This window comes from Lissotriton vulgaris, chromosome 3_1 (genome assembly GCF_964263255.1).
Source record: "Lissotriton vulgaris chromosome 3_1, aLisVul1.2, whole genome shotgun sequence".
Lineage (NCBI taxonomy): Eukaryota > Metazoa > Chordata > Amphibia > Caudata > Salamandridae > Lissotriton > Lissotriton vulgaris.
In genome coordinates, this window is record NC_141689.1 from 988,604,818 (window position 1) to 988,630,620 (window position 25,803).

General features: G+C 45.2%; 1 protein-coding gene across 2 annotated transcripts in view; it reads left to right on the forward strand.

Moving 5' to 3' along the window:
• The window catches only part of KDM4C (lysine demethylase 4C), a 2,012,700-nt gene that overhangs the window by 1,243,042 nt on the left and 743,855 nt on the right, over window positions 1–25,803 (forward strand). For both annotated transcript variants that reach the window (XM_086961357.1, XM_086961358.1), the window contains exons 14-15: window positions 19,050–19,257; window positions 21,280–21,356. In XM_086961357.1, the coding sequence (XP_086817483.1) occupies window positions 19,050–19,257; window positions 21,280–21,356 (285 nt within the window). The remainder of the gene's footprint in view (window positions 1–19,049; window positions 19,258–21,279; window positions 21,357–25,803) is intronic.

The window sequence follows — 25,803 nt, forward strand, 5'->3', positions numbered from 1 at the left end:
TGCTAAACGACGAAGTGGTGGAAGAGCTTTTTCGTTGTTGGGGATGTCCGTCCATAGACTTGTTTGCAGACGACGAAAACGCCAAGTGCCACGCCTTCGCGTCCAGGTTCCACAGGCCAGGGACGCAGGGGAACGCTCTTCTGCTGGATTGGGCAGGAATGTTCGCGTACGCGTTTCCTCCCCTAGCTCTGATCCCGAGGGTGGTTTCCAAGCTCCTCAGGACGAACATGGAAATGATCCTGATTGCCCCAGACTGGCCTCGGCAGTGGTGGTATCCGGACCTTCTACATCTATCTGTGTGTCCACACAAACGACTTCCTTGCAGGTCAGACCTGTTGAGCAAAATGAACGGGAGGATAATGCATCCCAACCTCCCATCATTGAACCTAACAGCATGGCTCCTGAGGTCCTGCAATACGGTCATTTGAACCTGCCTCCAGACTGCATGAGCATTTTGAGGGAGGCTAAGAGGCCGTCCACGAGAGCATCCTACGCCTTCAAGTGGAAAAGGTTTTACTTGTGGTGTAGGGATCATCATTTGGATCCTGTTAAAGGGCAGGAGGACGTCATCTTACCATACCTCCTCTCCCTCGCAACAGCTGGTTTAAAGTACGCTTCCATTAGAGTACATTTGTCAGCTTTTGTGGCCTATAGGAAGTCCCCTGACCAGGTGTCTTTCTTTCAGGTTCCTGTGGTCAAGGATTTCCTTCAGGGTTTGAAGAAGGTGTTTCCCCCTGTGCGAAATCCTTCTCCCCCGTGGGAAGTAAACCTAGTTCTATCAAGGTTAATGTCTCCGCCTTTCGAGCCCATCCACAAGGCTTCCTTACAACATCTCTCTTGGAAGGCAGCTTTTTTGGTGGCAATTACCTCTGCGCGCAGAGTCAGTGAGATACAAGCGCTCTGTGCAAAGGAACCTTATACTGTATTCCACCATAACAGGGTAGTACTAAGGGCTCACCCATCCTTCTTGCCTAAGGTCATCTCTGATTTTCATATAAATCAGTCTATTTCCCTTCCTTCCTTTTTTCCAAATCCTACGACCCCGGCTGAGCGGTCTCTTCACTCCTTAGATCTTAAAAGAGTGCTTAAGTTTTATTTGGAAAAGACTAAAAGGATTAGGAAAACGGACCAACTGTTTGTGAACTATGGTGCAATGAGAACTGGCTTTCCAGCAGCAAAGAGGTCCATTTCCAGGTGGATTGTCTCTTGCATTAAGTTGGCCTATCAACTGGCAGGAAAACCTTTGTTGATGTCTCCAAAAGCGCATTCCACTAGAGGGAAGGCGGCTACAGTGGCTTTCTTGCATGACGTTCCCATGTCCGAAATATGCAAGGCCGCGACCTGGAAATCAGTACATACCTTTACGAGGCATTACTGCCTCGACTCTGATTCCAGGACTGACACTCAAGTGGGGCAAGCCTTCTTGAGGAATCTGTTTGGGTAGTCTGTTTTTTTTGTCTACTCACGCTTATTGATGAGATTTCTGTCTTATCTTTCCTTTGCCCGCAGGGATGAGGAGAGGCTCGCTATTCTATTCTAATGCTTATGACTATTGATGAGGATCCCCTGGAAGAGAAGGATTAGTTACTTACCTGTAATCCTAGTTCTCTTCCAGGGGTATCCTCATCAAAGTCATAAGCAACCCTCCCGCCTCCCCGGGCAAAGGATACTCTTTAATTAGGAGATATTGTTAACCTATGTGTTCTTGAGTTTGGTTTTCAGTCTCCGAAAAGAACAACTGACCTAACTGCCACTCCTGAGGCATGATGGGATACAGGGGGTCATGAGTGCCTTAAAGGCACAGTGTCAGTTTTTTGCTATTTAGCTACAGGTTAGCTTTTCAGTCTTGTTAGACTGTGTGTTTGCAATGCAGCCTGGGAGCTTCCTATGCTTCCAGTGAGTTCTGAGAATTTCTACTGCTTTCTGAGCATTAAAACAATTCTTAAACAAACTTTGGTGTTGTTTTCTCCTGTTTCTAATGCTTATTTTTCATGTATGGTGGAAATTCTTCACAGCATATTTCAGCTCTAATGTGATTTGGCTGCTATTGCTTGTTTTTTATATATATATTTGTTATATATATATATGTGTATTTATATGTGGGGCACATATAATATAGTGTTTCCGGGGTCCCGCACATGGGCGGGAATATTCTAATGCTTATGACTTTGATGAGGCTACCCCTGGAAGAGAACTAGGATTACAGGTAAGTAACTAATCCTTCTTGTATGACTTTAAGAGTCAACCATTCAAGCAAGTTCGGACAGTCCCAATCATCGACTTCATCTGGAATGAAGGAGTCAAGGCGATGCAAACGCCAAATTGCATCCCTGCACAACTACCTCGATTGGAGAAAAAGTATAAGGAGTCCCAGGGTTCTCCAGCTTGCCTGGTGGCGCAGCCTAAACCGGATTCAGTAGTCACCCAGTCCGCCCAGCGCCGTTCCAGAAACCCAGCCCATCTTCCCCAATTACGGCTCCTCCGGATCGCAATGGTCGTCGCCTAGATGCCATTGGGCGAAAGTTCTCAACTATGGCTTCCACTACTGTAAGGGCCGCTAAAGCTTTGGCCATACTGGGAAGTTACAATCGTCAGATGTGGTCTGACATGTCCACCTTGGTTGTCCTTATTCTGGAGTCCTCCAGGGTGTAGGCTCTTAAAATTCTCCAGGACGGGGAAAGAGCGTCGGAAGAGATCATCGACTGCTCCGTGGATATTGCCTGCACTGGCTTCCATCAACTTGCAGGGGCGGCTGTTCTTCGGCGCCACGGTTGGCTTCGGTCTACCTCTTTTTGCCAGGAGGTCCAGGCTAAAATTCTCGACATGCCTTATGACAGTGAGTCACTCTTCGGTCGATGAGGCGCTGCAGACGATGAAGAAAGATACTGAAACGGCTCGCTCCTTGGGCCCTTTACAGTTCCGCAAACAGCCCTTTCGTGGTGCGCGCGGATGCGGCACCACCTCTACCTTTCGTGGACGATCAAATCCATACCGCTCCTATGGCCAGGGAAATCAACGGTATTCCAACCAGCAGCAGCAATCCTCACGCCAGCAAACTTCTAAATTGTATCATGGAAAATCTTTCTATAAAGGTTCCACTTCCAAAAGGCAATATCTTTCCTTTCCCGCCCAAGGGTTGGAGGTTGAATCTCCCTGTTCTTTTCTCAATGGTCCTCAATCACCTCGGACCGTTGGGTATTGAACATTGTATCAAAGGGCAATGCCTTGGAGTTCGTAAAATTTCCTCCTCACACTCCTTCAACTGGTCCGTCTCCTGCGCACCTCAAAGAACTTTTCCAGCAGATTCACATCATGATTCAGAAGGGTGCCATCGAAGTGGTTCCCAAGTCTGAGAGGAATGTGATTTTATTCCCGGTTTTTCCTCATCCTCAAGAAGACGGGCGACTGGCGTCCAATCCTCGATTTACGGGCTCTGAACAAATACCTGAAGTGCCAGTCCTTCCGCATGCTCATGCTGATGAAGATCTTACGTCTTCTCTGCAAGGATGACTTCATGACCACCATCGACCTCTAGGACGCTTATTTCCATGTGCCAATCCTTCCTCGTCACCGTAAGTACTTGCACTTCCGGGTGGGGCGGAGAGACTTTCAATTCCGGGTGCTGCCTTTCGGCCTGCGCTCCGCTCCACGTGTCTTCACAAAGGTTTCGGCCCCAGTAGTGGCTTACCTACGTCTTCAGGGCGTCCAAATCTTTCCCTACCTGGACGATTGTCTCATCAAGTCGCAGTCTCACGGCTAGCTGTCTCGAGACACTCATCTCTGTCAGGGCTTGTTTTGCTCCCTCGGCCTTTCCATCAATGCCGAGAAGTCTCAGGTCGACCCAGCTCACTGCAGGACTTTTCTAGGCGCCACCCTGGATACGTCACTTGCCAAAGCATTTGTGTCTCACGAACGTCGGCTGCGGATTCTACACCTGGTGACCCTCCTTTGTTCAAAAGAGTCAGTTTCCGTTAGTATATTGAAGTCTTTTCTGGGAATGGCGTCCTTGCGCATCTCTCTGATACCAAACTGCAGGCTCAGGAGTCGCCCAATTCAGGAAGAATTGGACGGTCCGTGGCGTCAGGTCACCGGCTCCTTAACAATCTCGTTCGTGTGACCGCCCGTATGAGGTCGGCTCTCCAGTGGTGGGCGCATCTGTCCAACGTGGCTGCTGGGACCTCATTCCTCACCACAACTCCGGAACTCACTCTGACCACGGATGCCTCCTTGGAAGGTTGGGGCGCACACCTTCAGAGGCTGTCCATCAAAGGCAAATGGACTCAATCTCAACGCTCCTGGCACATCAACAGGTTGGAGTTGATGGCCATCTTTCTGGCTCTCAAATCGTTCCATCTTCTGATCCAGGGAGAATTGGTGCTCATCCAAACAGACAATACAACCAGTATGCACTATGTGAACAAGCAGGGCGGCACCAAATCTCCTCCCCTGTCTCGGCTGGCACAAACTATCTGAGACTGGGCGCTTCGGCACCACGTTACTCTGAAGGCAGTTCATCTACCAGGCATCTCGAACATCCTCGACGTACGAGTGGGAGCTACATCAGCCGACTCTGGACTTCATCTTTCGGCGTTGGGGTCATCTAAGCATAGATCTCTTTGCGAGCCCAGCAAACCAGAAATGCCCGTCCTTTGCAAGTTGGCTTCCCCATCCAGAATTATCCGTGAATGCCCTTTTGATGGATTGGTGCGGTCTATTCGCCTTCGCCTTTCTGCCGGTTCCACTGGTTGCTCGAGTATTGTGGAAGATGCGGAGACAGCCGTGCCAAATTCTCCTGATAGCTCCCAGATAGCCTTGACAAGCGTGGTTCTCAGAACTGCTGCTACTTTCTCAGTGCGAACCCATTCTCCTTCATCCTCAAGCGGACCTCCTCACGATAGTCGAGGGCCTGATCTGTCATCCGGACCCCTCCTCTCTCAGATTATCATCCTAAACCTGAGCACCTTGAATTTGCCCATTTGAACATCCCGCCAGCATGCAGAGACATTCTTGCCAATGCCAGAGCTCCATCTACAATAAAGACTTAAAAACTCAAGTGGAAAAGATTCTGTCACTGGTGCTTGGCTGCCCACATTCATCCTGTTCATTCTCCTCCAGCTCAGCTTCTTCCGTTCTTTCTAGAGCTGGCACAGTCAGGGCTCTCCCACTTGAAAGTTTTATTGGCAGCGATTTCTCGCTTCCGGCAGGATGGCTCCTCCTCTCTCTGCTCTTCCAGAATCATTTGTCAGTTCTTTAAAGGACTGTTCAGGAAGTTCCCGCCCATTAGGCGTCCTTCTCCAACCTGGCATCTCAACATTGTTTTAACACAATTAATGAAGGCACCATTCGAGCCTATCCACAAGGCGGATTTGACATTTTTAACTTGGAAAGGGACCCTTCTCCTTCCTTTAACCTCTTCACGTCGCGTGAGTGATGTTCACTCCTTTACCAATAAGCCTCCATTTCTCCAATTCAAATCAGACTGTGTAGTGCTTCCACAAACCCGGCTTACATGCCTAAAGTGCCCACTGACTTTCACCTCAATGAGCCTGTTCTCTTAAAGACTTTCTTTCCAAACCCTCAAACTCCAGCAGAGCGGCATTTCCATTCTCTGGACATTAAGGGCTGCCTTAAATTTTACATCGATAGCACTGCACCCTTTCGCAAATTGGATCACCTGTTCGTAGCCTACGGACGCATGTGCAAAGGGCGTTCTGTCACCAAGCCAACTATTGCACGTTGGATTTCTTCAGCGTTTCCTTCTGTCACCAGAAGTCTGGCAAGCCTCTTCAATCCTCAGTGTGAGCTCATTCTACCAGGGCGATGTCATCCTCTATTGCCCTTTTCGCTGGTGTGCTGATTCATCAAATTTGCCGAGCAGCTATGTGGTCCAGCAGGCACACTTTCCCGAGACATTATTGCCTTGAAACGATCAACGAAGCCGATACGGCAGTGGGACAAGCAGTGCCTTGCAATCTTTTTAACTAAGGTGAGCCTCTGCTTTCTACCCTCCACCTATATGTTTTATGTAATGATACGGTTGTTATTATTATTATTATTATTCCTCCTGGCTATGCTATGCTATTGGTGCATCTTCATACCAATGCATTGCTGATTTTGCTCTTGCTGCCAGCTATTACTGCTCACTATTCTATTCAAGCATGTGAATCTATGAAAGACACCCTAATACTGGAGAAGAACAATTGTTACTTACCTGTAAACAGGTGGTTCTCCAGTTTCATAGATTCACATGCGACCCGCCTGCCTCCCCTCAGAGGCTCGCTTCTCTTCCTAGACTCTTTTGTCACTCTTGTGCTACCAAAATCTGAGGGCCTGTGCCTCTGAGGAGAAGGTTCCGGAGGGGTGCTTGCGCCTGATTGGCTGTAGTTTGGACTAACATAATGACAGGGATATGTTGCAAATGTTTTTCTCTCTTGCCATGGTTTCCTATGTGGAAATTAGGATCTGGTATTTACAACTATTTCTAGTGTGTATTTTTATATGTTATGTTTTTACATACATATTTCATTTACCGTGGGGCTCCCACTTCGACGACTTGGAATATTCAAGCATGTGAATCTATGAAAGACACCAATACTGGAGAACCACCTGTTTACAGATAAGTAACAATTGTTCTTAGTCATCGGAGACACAGACGTTTCAATTACACCTTGATATTTCAATTGTTCATGGATTTCCGCAACTAAAGCCTTTGCTTCTCGCCGCATGGGGTATTGGGGTTGAGGCTGTGGCATTAACCGCAAAGGAATCTCATGCCGAGGGGAAAATTTGTCCCATCCACAGTGAGTACGGTACAAAGCTGGCGCAAGCGCCTTAGCCCAATCTTCTGCAAAATGCAGCGCCTGCTCTTTTGGCACTGTGTGTGTGAAACTAGGGAGGATTACCTCTTCCCCTTGGGGAGTAGCTAAGACAAAGGGTGGGGGCCAGTCGACCTCCGCTAACAAAATATCATAGGAAGTAGTAAGATTTTCCCAAAATACCCCTTTTATGGTACGTTCAATGTCACCTTCAATTACAAGGATAATTTCATAAAGCCTGTCCGGGGTAGCCACCCTAGTGTCTGCCGTCTCAAATACAACGAAGGTGTCAGTCGCTGTCATCTTTAGTAGTGGACGCAGGGCCTCTCGCATTATGGTAAAACCGCTGTGCTGTCCAACAGCGTCAGTGCCCATGTCAGATTCCGAAGCTGCGTTCTCACTATCTGTGGCATATCTCGCTGTTACAGCAGCAACTTTCTTCTTTTGAAACTGGGTTCTTTGTTGCTGCGACTCATCTTGCTTGCATTTCCATCAGCCTTGCGAGGCTGCCCAGGGCTCTGTTGGGGACCTCGACCTCTACCGCTGCCTCCTCCACCGGTGGTTGAGACCGATGTTTCCTGCAAAGAGCAAGGAGAACGTTGTTCAGGAACCTGAAATCTATCAGGTGACTTAATAGTACTGCAGTCGCGCAACTCATATGTACGCTAAGTAGAGGCAGGTGTAGGTGAAGAAGGACGGGACCCCTGTTTCTGTTGCTGTTTCCCCTGTTTTTTGTTCTTACTCCAATTTTGTTTCTGAACTTTTGGGCGGTCATCTTTATCAGATGACGCTTGTTGAGTTTGCTGCAGTCTGTTTTTTAGCAAAAGGCTTAACTCCCAAACTATTACGGCCAACTGTCTTATAAGCCTTCATAATAATTTTCGGTAACTGACGGGGTTTGTCGGCGTCGGGGACATCGCGCAAAGCATTAGACACCTGGAAACTCACCGCATTCCCCTTAACATTTGCAAGAACGAGATCGCGGACCATGTCAAACGCACTAATGAGTCGCATTCCCAACTGCACAGCCGCCTCTGGCTCGTGTTCTTCCTGAATACGCTTAATGACGGAGGGCAGGACAGCCATTGACTGGGTGCAGAAGCACCTAGTATAAACTGCCGCAAAAATCACACCCCAAGTTGTATAGTCATTTATGTCTGGCACTAAGTCTTTCTGCAAACTTATGGTAAGGATCCTGTGTTTCTCCCCAGGAGTAGTATTCGGGAATACTGCTTCCAGTTGGTCGAATTTCTCGGCAAGCCAAAAAGGCATCTCATCCTTATTCTAGGGACGCTTGCCCATGACCGCATTAACCATGATGGGACTCCGCTTCAGCTCGCCCCCACCAACTTCAATTTGCTGCACCACCCGGGAGATTGTGGGTAATGTAATGACCAGACTCCATATAACTGACACAGCAGAGACATAAAGGCGTCTTAGTTGCGGAGCTGTTAACTACCCCGCATTAGGATGCGGGGTGTAAGCAGCTAAAACAGGCCATGTAGCGCCTAGGATTTACAACAGCCCTTGTCTGACCGCCATTCATACATGTGGGAGGGCGCCATTAAACCAAACGGCATGCTGCCAAGCAGAAATCGGAATTTCCACTGTCCGATATGGAGCGTATGCTGCAGGAGCATCAGCATGGGTGTAAGTGTGAAATAATCCAGACACAGCATCTACCGCAGGAAATGTGACCCATGAGTAGAACAAATCAAACGAGTACACTGAGTCAGCTGAAACGACAAAAATTACTGTCTGCCCCTCTAATGAAATTAGGTAATCCTGCAAGTGATTCCGCACAGCCAAGCAATGTGTGCCGGGATATCAATAGCCATATCGACACAGTGATAGTTAAGTACAATGCAAAAGAGAAAGACACAACTGGGTAGTAATTCAATAATTTAAAATATCAAGCTTGAAAAGACCTAAGTAACAATAGGTAGGTTTTATCCGTCACTATTGTCAACCGGAAACAATGGTAGGGGGTCGTAGACTGATATAAGCACTACTGAAGTGTCTCACAATAAGACCAAACTCGTTGGGGGCGCCATGTTGCAAGGATCCTGCTCATACACAGAACTGTGCACAGAGAACTAGGACATCAGTGAATTATGGTGTACCAGGAACTCACCTCAGTAGCTAAAAACACCCCAACCAGCTAGCATCAGTGTCACATTAGCTTTTCGTCCTATAGCAAAGTAACCAATGAATAAACAACCTAGAACATGCGACTTAGGACCATCTCAGGAATAGTGGGAAGTGAGAACACTCTTTGGTTATACTCTCATACCAGTCCACAACAGGAGTAAAAAAAGAGACCTGGTAAGGTTAAAATATTTATTTTAACGACGTGCTCATGTGCAGTATTATAGCCAACATAAGCATACATATGATTAAGAATAATATGGTCAGCATGGTTACAATGCCATAAAATAAAAAAAGAAAGAACCATATTACATTGATAGTGAAAACAGGTCCTATAGCGCCTAGTTTTAACACCCTCTCTTATAGGGACTATGTTTTATAAATTAAAGAATCTTCCAAGTGTGTGAAATCATGGCGAGTGTGTCATAATAAGGACGCCAGAATCTTACTTGGCTCACAGCTGCCAAACTGTTGTGTCTAGAGAGCGTTACACGGACATGTTGAAAAACAGCTGACATGTTTTGATAACCTTGACGGCTCAGCACTCACTGTTCAGACTAGGGGCACGATGTAAGTCTAGAGATGTCGAAAAACAAACTTTTTCTCATGTGTAGACCTTCGTGAAGGCTAACGTACAAAAACAGCTATGCAGTGTTGTGTTGAAAAGCAGCAAAAGGTAAAATGGTGTTTAAACTTCTAATAAGCCATGATTACATATCATGCACGCAAAAGTAGGCCCTAAACCATACTACAGCATATGCCAGGGCTGTCCACTGTCTCCTCTCCTCTTGAGTACATGATTTAGTGTGGGATTAAGGTGGGGAATGCTACACACTTGGTATCCTTCTATGCTGACGACACACCATTCTTTCTTTCAACATCACCCTCCCTCCGCCGGTGCTCTCTTCCCATCCTGTTGACATACTTCGCCATATTCGGGAAGCTGTCAGGCCTTCTACTTAACCAGAAGAAATAACTGCCGTTTTCTCTAGGATTCTTGTCCGCTCATGACCTGGACGTCCTCCCGCCTATGTCCAGTCATTGGGAAACTGATAAAGTCCAGTATATATGCGTGATGGTGGCTTACACCCGACAGAAATGTCTGCAATTTTAAACAGGAAGGGTTACAGATGGTCTTCACGTATCTGTGCACTTTTGGAATTAGCTTGCCCTCATGGGTCGAGTGGCTGCATCAAGATGGTTTTCTTGTCACAATGCTCATACGTTCTCCAGCATTCCTTTGATACTGAACCACACACAGTATTTCGAAGATTGCATTTCCTCCTAACCTCATTGGTATGGACTGGGGGAAAGAGCAGGTTTGCCAGGACCCACATGTTTCTACCACTGGGGAGAGAGGTCTGGCAGTACCTAATTTAGAACAATATTTCTTAGCTTCTCAAATCCAGCATGCTGCGCACTGACTGGTTGAGGACACCTTGGACAAATCACTCCTAGTGAATGCAGAGAGGTACTCTTCCCTTCCTCAACTCCTGATGTCGGGGGGAGAGGGATAGGGATGTGACATTGGTATTGTATCTTATCTGGCACACTGCCTCAATATAGGAGCAGATTTCTTGGGTGGTCCTGGGTAGGGCTGCCTTCACCAGGGAATTCATCTTTTGGGATCTTCCAACGTTTAAGGATCCGAGGGAATGCATGAATCTCTCAGCCTAGAGGGAGGTTGGCTGCCAGATGCTGTTGGACTTGTTCCCCCAGCAAAGAATGTCTCACCTTTGAAGCAGCACAGGAAAGCTTCTGTGTAGGGCCAGGTCAACTCTTGCAACATGCCTGTATTGCAGCCATAGTCCAGTAGAAATGGCAAACATTCCCAGTGGCCCCTGCAACATCGCTCACCTTCCTAGTCCCGTTGGAGCGGAGGTCACCGTTTTGTTTCCCTCTTGTACATTGACATGACAGCAGATCGTAAACGGACCCCATTTCCCTTGACTGGAGGCATGGGAGGGTGACCTAGGGGGTGCAACTGGAGAAGGCCCAGTGCACTAGAATGTGTCATGCATTTTCACTTTTAGTATCAGCCATATGTCACACCAGTTCCACTACACAAATTGAACCTTAATAGACACCCTGGTTGCCCAAGGTGTCAAGCCTCAGTGCCTCCTTTTTGCATTTGATGTGAGACTGCCCTGTAGTGCATGGGTATTGGCTGAATGTTCTGGTCTGACTGAGGACTGCTGTGCGGATTCCTGTGGGGTCACACCTTGGCTGAAAGGTCAAAAAATAAAGTTTAAATTCTTACATTTGATGTTACTATTGGCTAATCGATAGGTAGCAATTACTTTGATCGGTCAGGGCAGTTCGAATGTTGAGCAGTAGGAGGGGTATGTGGCGGAGTCGGCTGTGGCTGAGGAGATGCATCTGAAATGGTGCAGGCACGTTGATAAAGCTGAGGAAGATCTGGGGGTGTGAGCAGGACTCCTGACTGGATTCTTGGACCCTGATGGAACTCAGGCACTCTCCTCAACCGAGGATGAAGGGTCTCCTGTTACTAATGAGAACTGAATTGGTCCCTTGTTGGTGGTTCTGGGGAGCTAAATAGACATTGACTATGATGTATGTGCAAATATGCTACTTGGGTGTATTTTCATTACTATGAAGAATTGCTCCTACTGGATGAACCTACCTTAATTGTGACATTGTTGAAGATGGCAGGTGGTTCTATAATGGTTGGATTTCCTTTGGCTTTGTAAAAATAATAAAATATGTCTTGAAAATAAAACATCATACTACCCCAGAAGTGATGGTACTCCACCCGTGGGTTAATTTTTCCCATACCTTTGATGTTGATCTGGTGCTCTCCTCCCATATTTGTAGTTTTCCGACAACTCTAAAATTATCTAGATAGTTTGCCAGGGACGATGTTTCCCTAAAAACAAAATTTTCGAGCCGTGGCGCGGCTTCAGGAAGCAGATGCCAGTCACAGACCCAAATGACGTGTTCCTAGGTTACTGAGGCTTTAGTCATTACTTTGTAATCTGATAAGTACACACTAAGGCAGTCAGGCAGTGGAATAACAAGCTCTAAATTCCATAGCATAAGTGGTTGTTTTAAAAGCAATGGTCCTTCTCAAGGGGACATTCTCAGTTAGGAAGTCTGCCCTGTCTGAGGCAAGTCTCATTCCTTCTCAAAGTCTTCTGGTAAGTTGAAATCAAAAATGTCCTGTAACTGTAAAAAAGCCAATCTGAACACGTCTCCATTCCTCTACTTCAAAGTCTGGCAAGAAATCACAGGGTGACACTTGCAGGGTTGAATATCTTCTGTTCCAAACTGATCCTACCTTTGACCCTGGCGCTCGGAAAATTTCCTGGGCTGTCATCGACCACACAGCAGATATCTTCTGGGAAGGAGGATATGCAACAAATTTTCCAGGGACTGTTGTCTCCCTTTGGTGTGCCTATAGGTCTCGACGTTCCACATGGGGCTCCGCTGACGAAGACTATCCACTTGTGCCCTCTTCTTAGGACTGTACTGAAGCCAATTGAGATTCACTGTGGACCCAGGTCCACCATAGTTCCTTCTGTGCCAGTACCATTACAGAGTCTGACACAGCCAGACCTGGATGAATTCAGTTAGTCTCTAACCTCGAACAGATAGTGGCCCACGCAAGATGAATGTTGCCCACTGTAATGATGACGGCCCAACCGGTGGTTGTACAGCCAGATCTTCAGCTTCTGGCTCTCCCTCGATGCTATTATTAACATAGACTAGAAGTCCTCTTTGACTCTGAATCCGATGCAGTTCAAGGGCATACCTAATGTCCTTAACAACACCGAAGATTACTAGGAAGCGGCCAGTCTGCTCACCTCTCAGTACACTGACGAAGGGATGTATTTAGACTTTCAGTTTGCCAGTAGGATAAACTCTTCACTCGAAACTGAGCTCGCCTCTCCACCTCGTCCACCAATGGAGGAAAGTTGCTCTGTTGCTGTAGTTGCGCAGTGAGCAGCAGAAGTGATAGATGTTCAGTTGCATACAATGGAAACTAAAACCAGTTTGATGCAAAAAATTCTCCACCAGGTTCAGCTTTATCCGAGCCTCTACTACCCTTTAGCAAGTTCCTTACACACACTATTTTGGCCAGTTGGTCTAAGCCATGCTCAGATGCTCCGATCGGCCGACCTTTGACCAGGCGGTGCAGGCCAGCCTCTGGCAACCCTGAATTTCTTTTGCAGCAGCCAATCTCTGAAAGCCTTGTGGTGCAGGCATCCACAACTAAAGTCAATCTAGATGCTTTTTTCTGCAATCCCCCGTTGACCCCAACAAGGAGTTAAAATGTATCAATGCCTTTGGTTAAAAAAAACTAAAAAAAATAAGGTTTTCCTCAGCTTGTACAGCTTTATACAATCTATGAATGCAGTGTACCTCTGGGCTGGTACGTCCATTACTTATGGGACATGGGCAGCAAGATCTTGCTAGACATCGCAGAGGACCTCAGTACTACATGGGCCCAAACGATCCTAGGTAGACGGGATGCAGCAAAGTATGTAATGAGCACAGACCTGGACACCGCCAACTGCATATCTTGTGCTGTTGGTAAAGGTTTGGTGCTTAGAAGGCACATCTGATCAACTGAGTTTTGAGGGGATGCACTAGGGCTGGATCTAGACTAGAGAAAAGGCCGATTCAGTTCTGCCACAGCTCTATCCTTGGAGTTAATGTCTTGAGCCAGACAGTTCCAACATAGAAAGTTTAGGGGCTATTCCAGAGGCTATCTTCCAACTGTGTCAACCTTCCCAGCCTGTACAGCAGCAAACATTTTGAGACGTTGGCATGGAGGTGGCTGAGGCTGTCACTCCAGGATGGACAGCAATCCTCCACTCTTACTTTCTTGCTACTGCAGTTCCCAAGCAGCCTTATTTTGCCCTTCCAGTCCCACAAACAGCTGGTGGGGGGCAGGATATGTTATTTCCTCCCTGGTTGGAAATCCATCACGTCAGACTGATGGGTTTTACAAATTGTTCCGATGGGCTATGCCTTAGTTTTCGTTGTTTCCTACCTCTTAATGCCCCCTCCTCCTTTTTAACACCTCAGCGATTTTCAGAGGTCCAATCTGCCATCTTAATACAAGAAGTCAATCTCCTATAGTGCAAAGGTGCAACAAAGCAGATGCCGACTTGGTGAGGGGCACAGGATGCTATTCGCACCACGTCCTTGTACCGAAGGAGGACACAGACCTCTAAGTTATGCTGTTCCTCCTGCCGTTAAATGCCTTTCTGAAGAAAGACAAATTCAAAATGCTCAATCTAGCTCAGACCCCCTCTGCTCTGGATCCAAGGGACTGACTGGTGTTCCTGGAATTGTAAGGCGTATATTTTTATATACCCATCCTGCAGTCTCTAGAACTGCCTTTAGGTTCACAGTGAGAGGGCAGAACACTTCCAATTTGCTGTATTGCTCTTCGGCCTAACCTCATCCTCTCTCACCTGTTAACTAAACTGATGGCTTTGGTCACAGCTCATGTGTGGAGGTTGGGAATGCATTTATTTCTGTACCTTGGTGACTGGCTGCTCAAGGTGAACTCTGTTACAGACCACCTCTGGACAGGTTAAAATCTGCTTTAGGTTTTTCATCTCTGAATTGAAGTCCCACCTGAGCTTGTTGCAGAGGATTCCCTTCATACTGGCCACAGTGTGTAGGCACTGAAGAAGCAAGTCCGGGACATGCAGGGTATGATCCCTACGTTTGTGATCAGTCCCGAGTCTAGTCCTGAGTCAGAGAGGATGGTTGTAAAGCTTCTTGGGCTTCTGGCCTCGTGCACCCTCCTCATCCCATACGCCAGATGGCAAATGCAGACCCTGCAATGGAATGAAATGTTTCACTGGTCCCAGCGCCGGAGTTGCCATTCCGACGGTGTCCAGATCTCCCAAGAAATAGTTCAGTATCTCATACCAGATAAGCACCAGCCTTACAATTAGCAGGCTACTCTCCCTTTACCACCTGGATGTCACAGTTGTAACAGATGTGACTCTACTGGATTACAGATGCCTTCTATTGGAAGTGGAGATCAAGGCCCTCTGGTCTCTAGTGGAGAGACAATTCCACATGAACCTTTCGAAGTTTCTGATGATCCCTCTGGCCTTGATTGCCTTGCTTCTGGCCATCAGGTTTCCAAGTTAGATTTGGGTACATTGTCACCTGCAATTTGTTCGAATTGCTACATGTCTGAGGATGCAGAAGGAGAAAGATCAAGAAACCGACACCAGCAGGCAGGGGTGCGCTTAAAAGCAGCTCTTTTCTGTCACTTCCGATGCAGTATAAATCACCACTGAGCCATATGGTGGCAACCTCTACATCCAGTCTGGTGCCTGGAAGTATTCTTAAGAGGATGAATCTGTGCTTAGATGGAGTATCCACCAAAAAGAGGGTCACCGAAGTTAAGTAACTTATTGATAACATGTTTGTCTGTTTGCTGTCTGGTAAGTTTGTATTTCATATTTTTTCATTCTTAGGTGCAATTGCATATTGCAAACCTTTGCCTTGGGCTTATAAAGTCTTTTTATAATGTGCACAGGCAGCAATATTGCTAAATACCAGATTAATGTCACCTGTTTCCTCTTGCTGGGAGAGGAGTGTCCCTCCCGTTAATTTATCAAAGGTGGGACACAAAGCAGCGTATAATGAAACAGGACAATAATAACTGACTTGCTAATGGAAAGTTGAGCACTGTTGAAAGCTTCACTGATTATGTTAGGAATGGGATAAGGATAAACGTTTAAAAACGAATAAGAGTAGAGATAGTGGACATTATGAAACCAATGATTCCATTGGCCTTACATGCATGGAACTGCACTTATTGTCAATTTACTGATAAAATCATATTTCTCTTATTCCCGCGTATTGGAAATCCCACAACTTGAGATCTTAAGGCATTTTTCCTATGTAAGCTTTGTAATGCATGCACAACGTCATGAGATTAATGCACTAACCATGGCTTCTTTGTCATGGGTACTTGGACCTTCAACTCTAATCATGAATTAGTTCAGGGAATTGTAAAATGTTTTTGCCTGTAAAACATGAAGCATCAAAAGCACAACTTGTTAAGAGGATACCCTGGATATGCTACACAGGATTAATGAGAAACAAACGTTTAGGGGGTCATGAATCCTGTAGCATATCCAGGTATAATGTTTAGAGGGTTGACAGGCACTAGTATGTATGTACGTTTTAGTGAAAGCTGTTTGTTAGTGTACACATCTAGATGTAATCGAGAATACAGTTCTGTGTTCAAGGCAAAACCGTAAACAATGACTGCTCTTTGATATGAGTACTGAATGTAGGGTTGACTTGGAGAACATGCCAAATCTAATACTATCACTCTGAAAAGTGGAGACCACATTGACCTAAAAACCGTTGTTTGCACGAACAGGCTGTCACAACCCATAAATGGCAAACCTCAGACTGGAAAGGGTCACATTATCATTGAAGGATGCCCCAAAGTATGGATATGCTTTGGAAATTAAATCAAATTGCCCACATAAAAAATCAAATGATACTTCCTTTCCTCATCTGAGTCTTCTTCGCGCAGGTTCAGATATGGTTTTCTTTGTACTCATTCTCTTTGTGTATATGTCTGTCTGTTCACATTATGTCACTGGGCAGGTCTGCACATGTTCTCTGGCTTCTTTTTCCTGCAAAAATATTAGACTTGTTAAGAAAGAGGGTGTACTAAAGGACTTCCAGTACTTGGTTTACTTCAGCGAGTGATAGGTTCAGATGTGTCAAAGAACTTCGAATCAACAGTTCAGTTTATACTTTGGACTTTTTATGATGCATTTTGTGGATGGAAAGCCAAGAGCGAAATGAACAGGGAGAGAGAAGGGATTGGTAAGTGGAGAGATGTGAAATGCATAGAGCTGAGTGGAAACGTGGTGCGAGATGAAACAAGAAAGACCTGGGCTAGTAGGACACGAAGGGATGTGAGAAAACGGTGTCCTGTCAGTTATATTGAACATGGAGGGATGTGGTCAAGAGAGGAGTAGTGTGAGAGATATGAGAAGTCAAATAAAAGCAAGAAAAGTGAGAAAAAGTACAGAATTGAGAGTGGGAGAGGGTAGAGATGAGTGAAGGGAGATGGGGAGGAGAGGGAAGAGGGACTAAAGGGCCAAAGATGAAAGGGGTGCGATTAGACGGGGTGATTAATCGGCAGGTATGTTAGACTTGGCAGGAGGACAAGAGCTGGGCAGGCAAACCAGAAATGTGTGAGGATAAAGAGAACTGGGGTATTATTCTGAGGGAGAGATCATGTGTAAAGAGAGGCGGGAAGTAGGGAGCGGGTCCTAGTTGAAGGGAGCAAGTGGTGACAGGAGGAGATCATGACGTCAGGGAAGGGAAGGTTGTGTACAGAAAGAGATAAGGCAAGGCACGAGGCAATAGGTGCGGCAGAAGAATGCGTGATAAATACAGAACGTTAGAGGACATAGGCATGAGAGATAGAGCAATAGAAGAGGCATTGGTGGATTGCCCCATAAATCTGTGTAGGGAACAGCCCTAACTCTTTGGCCAAAGCATTAAGTAAGCTGATGGCCGAACACAACTCAGTCCAACAGCTTTGTGACTTGCTCTTTCATGCACATTTTATGTGTGTGAACTGAGAGCAAGTTGATCTGTCACCATCCATCGACAGGCAGTGTGCACATAAGAATAGATGAAATGGTTGGGGCAGCAAATCTCCAGTTTTTAGGGCATTACACTTCCTTGGCAGAGGTCTGCGCCCTGTATCCTCTCATCATTGGCTCCCCCTTACAGACAACCAGTCCGGCTCAGCCATTGAGGAGAAGAGGTAGTTCCTGGGAAGGGGGAGAGCTGCCACTACTCCCCTTCTTCCCAGCAGTACCTGTACTCCTCCGCTCTTTCTGGGGAACCTGGTGCTTTGTCATTCTGGCGGTTCAGGTGGAGACGACTACTGGCTGGGGTCAAAGCAGACCTATCGACATGTAGAACCGGAAGGGGGGGTAGAGCTGGGCTTGAGTGTGAGTTGGCTTGAGGAGGTAAATTGCGATTGTTTGTGTATGTCTGTTTGATGGTGAAAGCGTTTTTGAGGGTGTGGTTCCCTGCCACACGATAGCATTGACATGAATGTTTTGGCCAATTTGTGTCCTTCGCTGGTACTTGTCGGTGGCCCGGGCCACATCAATAGTTACATTGGCACTATTGATTGTGTCTTATTTTTATTTTGAACTGTGATTTAAAAAAACTGATATTAATCTATTCCAATGTTAGTTAGCTTATTGTGGCACCATATCTAATTTCATGGCAACTTTGATTTTTGTTCTCGAAGCATAAATAAAGGCTGTGAGGTACTGTTTTTCGATCTCAATCATGCTACTCTTGCGTCAGACCGAATGAACATCTTTTTTAAATGTTGTAAAGCGCAAAGTGGAGCAGGGAGTATGGTCACGCGTACCACCCCTCTCCGGCGTGAGTCAGGTGCCAGTCAACCTTGCTCCCTACAACTTATGCACAAAAGAAATACACGTCAGTTGCGTAGAGTGAGCGATGGAGAGCATACTGTCCAACCTGGAACCGTATCAGAAGTGTACATTCCATAGCCTGTCGGAAGTCGAAAGCGATGCGAAGAGCACTTCCAATCTGGGGGTTAATTACTCCAGTCATCCTCCTTGTAACAGCTGTGCAGCAACATAATGCTGAGCAGTGGAAGGAGCGAGGTGGCGCAGTAGGTTTTTCCCATTGTTGACTTTTTACTAGTAGATCCCTTCCCATTCAATAGAAAGGCCAACCTCTGTGTACTTGGCAAGGGCATGCACCTTCTTGAGTTTTTATCCCTCAGTGTACTTGTGTTTTTTGGGAGGATACGCACCTGCTGGTTTAATTAGCAATGCATGTTTATACGTGTTACATTGGGTGAACTGTTGACGTTTTAATAATAATTTTGCCTGTGTGGTTGCCAAACGTCATCTGTTATTTAAAAATAAAGGAATCCTCGGATTGTGTGAGTCTACCTTTCTAAAATGTAAGCAGACAGTTCATTCTTCGTTTTACTTGTCACTTATAGAAAACTCATTTTTGTTGAAATGTAATGTTCATTCTTCTTGGTGTATTTTTCAGTCAAGCATCTATAATGAAGAAGTTAAATTGCACTGGGAGTCAGTATCTGATGGGATATTTCCAGAAAACCAGAAGACTAGGCCTCTAATTCCAGAGAGGTGTTTTGCTTACAGGGGAAAATGCCAACAAAAACCAACGCATCCGAACCAGGAGATGAGGAGAAGTCGTTTAGTGTCTTGTGCAAAGTGTTGTGTTCAAGTTCATGCGAGTAAGTGCACTAGCTATGTTCGAAGTTTGGGTATGGCCTCTTATCTGCCTTAATGAATGCATTATTTGATTCGAATGTTAACAGGGTGAGGATGAGTGTTTGGATGAGTAAGCAGTGAGAGAGAGCATTTCAGCAGCTATAGAGGAAAAATTGCTTCGATTCTGCCAAGATGTAGACTGATAGTTCGATAACAATATGGTTTGATTTATCTATGAAAGTGAATGACAAAGCTAGATTTTGGTTACCGCATTAATGACTTGTTTTCTCCCAAGTTTGACTCAACCACATAAACCATTCTGCGGTTTGCACGTTTTAAGAATATTTGCAAACCTAATTTGCAGACAGAAATTAATGTTAAACGGATGTTAAGTTTAAAATCGGTTGTTTGTCTAGAGTCATGTGTGTTTAATGCCTAGTTTAAATGAACTATGCTAATTTGGGATTATCCTTTTTTAAAATGTACACATGCCTTAATTTTGGTTGATACTTCTGACTTACCACTGTCATGGTTCTTGTGTGGGGGGGCATTGAAGATATATATCTGACATTTTTGTTTGCTTCCTTATAGTTTCTTGATTGAGTTTTATTACAAAATGAAGTCGCCCTAGCCTTTCAAAAATCTCTTGCACATCGATTATCTTTTAGTGCTAGGGAATACTACACATCCATTTAAAATCTAAATGTGTGTAGTATTTGTACACTCACACGGCCCAGCGGAAGATACCTGTGTCCCACTTCCTCTAAGACTTGTTATTCACACAATATGGGCATTCACAGCAGTATTACTTTGGTGATATTCCAGTATTTGAATGCAACAAAAAAAATTATATATATATATATATATATATATATATATATATATATATATATATATATATATATATATATATATATATATATATATATATATATATATATATATATATATATATATATATACACAAACACCAAAAAAAAGCAAACTCCACAATCTATTGGCATTTATATAGCGCACTACTTACCCGTAGGGTCCCAAGGCGCTTCGACCGCTGCGAAACCCTTCCTGGCTTCCCTGAGAGATGGTCCCTTAATGGGTATCTCCAGGGTGAGACCAGGCATCCCCGGCGGTCTGGTGGGGCCGTTAGTGAAGATGAGGCAAGCTAATGCCCAGAGTTGCCGAGTGTGATCGCTGATCAGAGTGGGCACCGAGGCGAGAGAATTATCGAGTCCGCTGACCCTGGTCCACAAACCTGCCACGCCTGGAATCGAACCCTGGTCCCGGGCCGTCCTCTGCTCTCGGGTCTGCCGCCTCTAACCAGTGAGCCACACTACTTCACTTCACTTCACAATCCTGCTTTCTTCAGTGTACCGGTAGGGTAGGTGTTTGTTGCACCGTTGCTTCTAGTAATTCTGAACATATTGTAGTCAACCATTGCAGTGATATTGAAACTAATAGAAAAGTGCACCCTAAAAAATATATATCCCTGACCAGCTTTGACATTGTAAATTGCCAACGTAGAACTCCAGTCGATTGTGAATTGTTGTCTACTGAGCTAAAAACAAGACGTAAAGCTCAAAGCTGTGTTGTTGTTTCTTACCATATGCTATGAATATGTTTGCATTTGTTCGTAGCAACTCAAAATATTTTACATTTTCCAGAAAAGATTTGAAAAATGTGTATTTGACTAGTGTTGTGTATTTCACTAGCAAAAACTAGCTTCCGTAAGGCGCCTATAGGAAGCTTTCCACATACTAAGTAAACGTGGCAAACAGAATAATTGTACATAATTAGCTTAGCAGTGATTTAGCTGCATTACCAGCACTGCAAGAGCCTATGGATGATACAGATCTGATTTGAAGACTGTCTCTGGAGCGTGGAGCAGTCGGTGCTGATATTTAGAAAGGTGACTGACAGAGAAGTAATGTTAATGTTTACCATGAGAATGACTGATAACCAAGCTTTCTGCGTTCAGTATGTTTTCAATTAACAGATAACATGTGCAGAGCGATAGGAAGTTAATTAACACAGTTCACCTGTTGCAGGTTGTTATGGCGTTTCTTCTTGCGAAATACTTGATGAATGGAAGTGTAATCGGTGCAGAACTGGAGAATGGGCAGCAGTAAGTTACAGTTATTTTGTTTTCGAAGCCTTTGTGGAAAGACCTTATTTCCTGCATATTATAGCAGTTTCTGTAGTTTCATGGTCCAGCACTGAGTAAAATATTTCATATGTTGTAATCTTGCACGGTTTATCCTACAAAACAAGCCCACGTGGGAAACAAACAGGAGAATGAGCTGTTTCTCAACCCTCAAACTTGTCTTGCCAGATGGCACACATATAGCCCTCTAGTGCATTCCCAGTCCAAAGCAACTGAGCTGTCCATCTTCCTCCTCCCTTCTCGTGGAACCTGGCTCCCATACAGTGCAGACTCTAGTTGTAAGAAGAAATGAAGGAAGCTTGTCTTACCAAATGCTTTGGTGGAACTCTGTCTCCCTAAAGTACACGAAAAACAGAAAAAAGTGTAAGCACCACAAAGTACCATGATAGTTCGCTCCCTATTCACGTCTTGGACAGGCAGGCCCCTACTCCAGAGTCCCTAGTGTAATTCCAGGGCCCCTAGTCAGTGTACTTGGTAGTCGGCCTCCTTTGGACTCCCTCACTCTCTTCTGACTGTTCCCTTCTAAGGTTTGTTGAGTTCATTGTGGACAGTTCTGACACCCCAGATCCTTCGATTCCAAAGCAGCATGTCTTCACTTACTTCGGCCTCTCCAACTCTCCTTAGTTTCGATCAAAGCATTTATTACCATGATGTCATTCCTTAGCCTACCCAGCTATCTCAGATCTAATTATTAGATGTGCCTCTAAAACGCCATACGTTCTCAGTTTAGACACTTTACTGGATACATTTTGTGCAAAAGTGAAACCAAGGAGGATGCCTACAGCTATTATTCCTCAGCTTATGTTGGCCTACAGCTCAGTTTTCATTACAACTGAGGCAGCCCAAGGCCTAGCTTTCTGAAGCATCAATAATCCCCCATGCAGCTGCTTGATCTGAATATGCCCCAGCAGGGCCCAAAGGAATGAATAGGGCCCCCAGTGGCTTCATAACGTTGCCTGTTGTCTGGAAGATGTACCACTTGGGAGTCCCAGAAAAAGATGCAATGACTGGTAATGCAACAACAGGGACATTTGCTAGGCAAGACATTGAGACGCCCAGCTTCTCCACAATAGAATTAGGGCAGCTATGTTTTTGTGGTGCACTCAGCTCCCTACGAACGCCCATACTCCCTCCCAAAAATCGTTGCCCTGAAGCATTCTCACAAGGTCGTGAAGAAAATCCACACTTGTCCATAAGGAATCGTCTACAGGTTCTAAACTCTAGATTTCTCACTGCAATCTTGGGGCACTGGAAAAAAAACTATTTTAATTTTTTTTAATGTGTTTCCCCTCAAATCATTTTATGTCCTTAAACTTTACAAATATTTTTTTACAAATGGAAAGCCAAGCACATATGGTTTTAATATTACATCATCCCTAGAAATGCGTTGTTGGTAGGATCAGAAATGTGCTTCGCCTCTGGAAGGTCAGACTCTGAATAAATATTTTGTTCTGATGGATGCTTCTAACCACAGATTTCTCACCTTGTGTATATTCTCAGGTGCCAGACTAGATCCGGAAACTCAAAAAGCTGTGCTCGGGCATGCCAATAGCTGGCACCGTGCCAGAAGTGATAGAACAGTGCCAAATACAAGTGCAACCATGCACGTTGATGCCATTTCTAAAGTACAACATATGCTGAAGCGTCTTGGCGCTGAGGGAGCAAATGCTTCATCTAGGTGCTGAAAGAAATTACTTTGGCTTGGAGGAGAAAAGCCAGGTTTTAAGCCACTTCCCATAAGAGCATCTGTTAGATTGAGATCTGATAGGGGCAGGCAATGCATTCCAAAGTTTAGCTGCCCAGTAGAGTAGGCTTCTACCACCCCACTTTGCCTTTCTGATCCTAGGGTTAGGGATCTATACATGATGCAGATCTTAAGCTCGGCTCCTTTTTTTTGTTCACTAAAGAGATTTTTTGAAAATAAGTTTTTTCTCTAAGTTCTTCCAGTGTACGGGGGAACATGCCCTCCTGCCCTAAACCTATAGGGTTTTAACCTTATAGGAGCTGTCACAAACTGATGTCTTTGTATGGATCTCTTTGAGGGGCGCCTCTGTTGTTTAGGTTGTGCTCCCAATTCCAAGGCTTGTAACTCCTGCACTCATATGAATCCGAAAGCCATCTGAGAAAATGAAATAAAGCTTTATATGGCAAAACACCACATGACTCCACACAGGTCCCACTCCCAGTCATAGTTAAGAGTGTGGATATGCTACTGAAGTCGTTGCTGATCTTCTGTGTGGTCAAAGTCTTTGTGTAACTCAGAAAGAAACGCAAGAAGTCCAAGTGGGACTCAGCCCCTTTCCACAACTCGCATTCTTCAGAGAAGGTGCAAGAGTGTCCCCTTGCCTCCAGGTCTTGTTCCCGTTCCAATGGGAGCCAATTCCTACCCTGGTCTTGATGCACCCAAGTTTTAAGATCCATCTTTGACTTTACCGCTGTTCAAATCCTTTAAAGATTCCACCCTGGTCATTTAAAAAAACGATTCTGGCTCCTCTGGTGCACCTTCGAATCCTAAGGATTCGCAGGGCCCTGCAGTCAGGTTACCGCAGGCAGATCCAACCACAGTGCTATTTGTACCTATTGAACCTGCTTTGGGTTCCACACTGGTGTCAGTGCTGACTTAGGGTACGGTACTGAAATCTGCAGTGGTCCCTTTGACGTTGATGCCAGCACCGTAGGAAGGCTCACAACCTATTGTGGTATCTGACCTGGAGTTGAATTTGTCTTGCCATAGGCAACACCCAGATCCCGAGGTGGTGCACTCAATACTCATTTCCTCTTACACTACACCATTACCCTGCAGTTGCTCACAGACACTCCATAAATCTTTTGGCTCACGCTCAGACCCAAGTCCGCCATATGGAGACAACAGTGGGGGTGATGAGGAAGAGTTTACCCCACCCGATGATGTGGATAACTGGTACACAGGTAAGTAAGAAAATAAGTAAAACATTTCTAAAGTGCAACATATGTTGAAGCGTCTTGGTGCTGAGGGAGCAAATGCTTCATCTAGACTTGGAAAATAATTACTTTGCCTTTGGGGAGAAAAGACAAATATTGCGCCACTTGCTAAAAGAGCATCTGTTAGATTGAGATAAAATAGGGGCGGGCAATGCATTCCAAAGTTTAGCTGCCTGGTATGATAGGCTTCTACCACCCCATTTTTCCTTTCTGATCCTAGGGATGGGGACAAGACCCGCATTAGCGCACCTTAGGTCCTGCAGATGGATGTACCAGACAAAGTGTTTCTGGAGGTCGCAAGGCCCACCACAATACAGAGCTTTGAGCATCAAACAAAGTGCTTTAAACTTGATCCTCTCTTGGATAGGCAGCCAGTGGAGAGCCTTAATGCTGTTGGATATGGAGCTGAATTTGGGAATTTTCAACAACACCTGGGCAGCTGCTTTCTGTAGAAACTGTAATTTTAACTTCAAACTTTTATCAATTCCCAAGTAAAGAGCATTGCAGTAGTCTATTCTAGATAGAATCAGGGCGACTATTGCAGTCTTCCCCAGCTCTTATGAGATAAATGGAAACATCTTTCTAAGAATTTTCAAAAGGAAATAGCAGGAAGATGCAGTTGATCTGTTCAGAGAAACAGAGTTGATCGTCGAACAGTACTCCAAGAATCTTTGCTTTGTTTACCGGGTTGGGATGTGGATCAACGTCAGCAGGCCACAGGAGTCATTCCAAAAAGGGGAGCCATTCCCGAACACTATCACCTCTGATTTATCTGTGTTTAAACTGAGGTCGTTTTCATGCATCCACCTAATGATGTCCAGGCAGTTATGAAATTTTCCACTGAATGTACGTTAAATGTTGTAGATATAACTGTCTGCATAAAAAATCACAGAAAAGCCATAGGCTCGAATGAGTTTAGCTAAAGGGGTGACATCGATTTTGAATAAGTTGGGAGACAATGATGAACCCTGAGGAACTCCATAGGTCAACTTCTGCTCTCTTTGGGAGAGAAAGGAGGCGAGTAGGGTTAAAGCAACCCTTTTTACTCTTACTGTCTTTATCCACTTCGTTTGCACCTGATGGTTTATGGTGTCAAAAGCGGCAAAAAGATCAAGTAGGATGAGAACAGCTTTCACACCACTGTCCATCTGCATACAAATTTCCTCAATGGCCATTACCAACGCCGATTCCGTGGACTGCTTAGGTCTGAAACCATGTTATAACGAGTTGAGGAGATTATTAGATTCAAGATAACTCACCAAGTCTTCATTATGGTCCTTTCGAAGATTTTAGTTGGAAGTGCTAAGCAGGATAATTATCCACTAAGGTTGTTAATTCTTAACCTTAGTGGTGTCTAAAGAAGGTTTTTCTTTTAATACAGGACATATGCAGGCTTTTTTCCAAGATGTCGGAAAGGTCCTTGAAGTGAGTGTCTTATTTAAGAGGA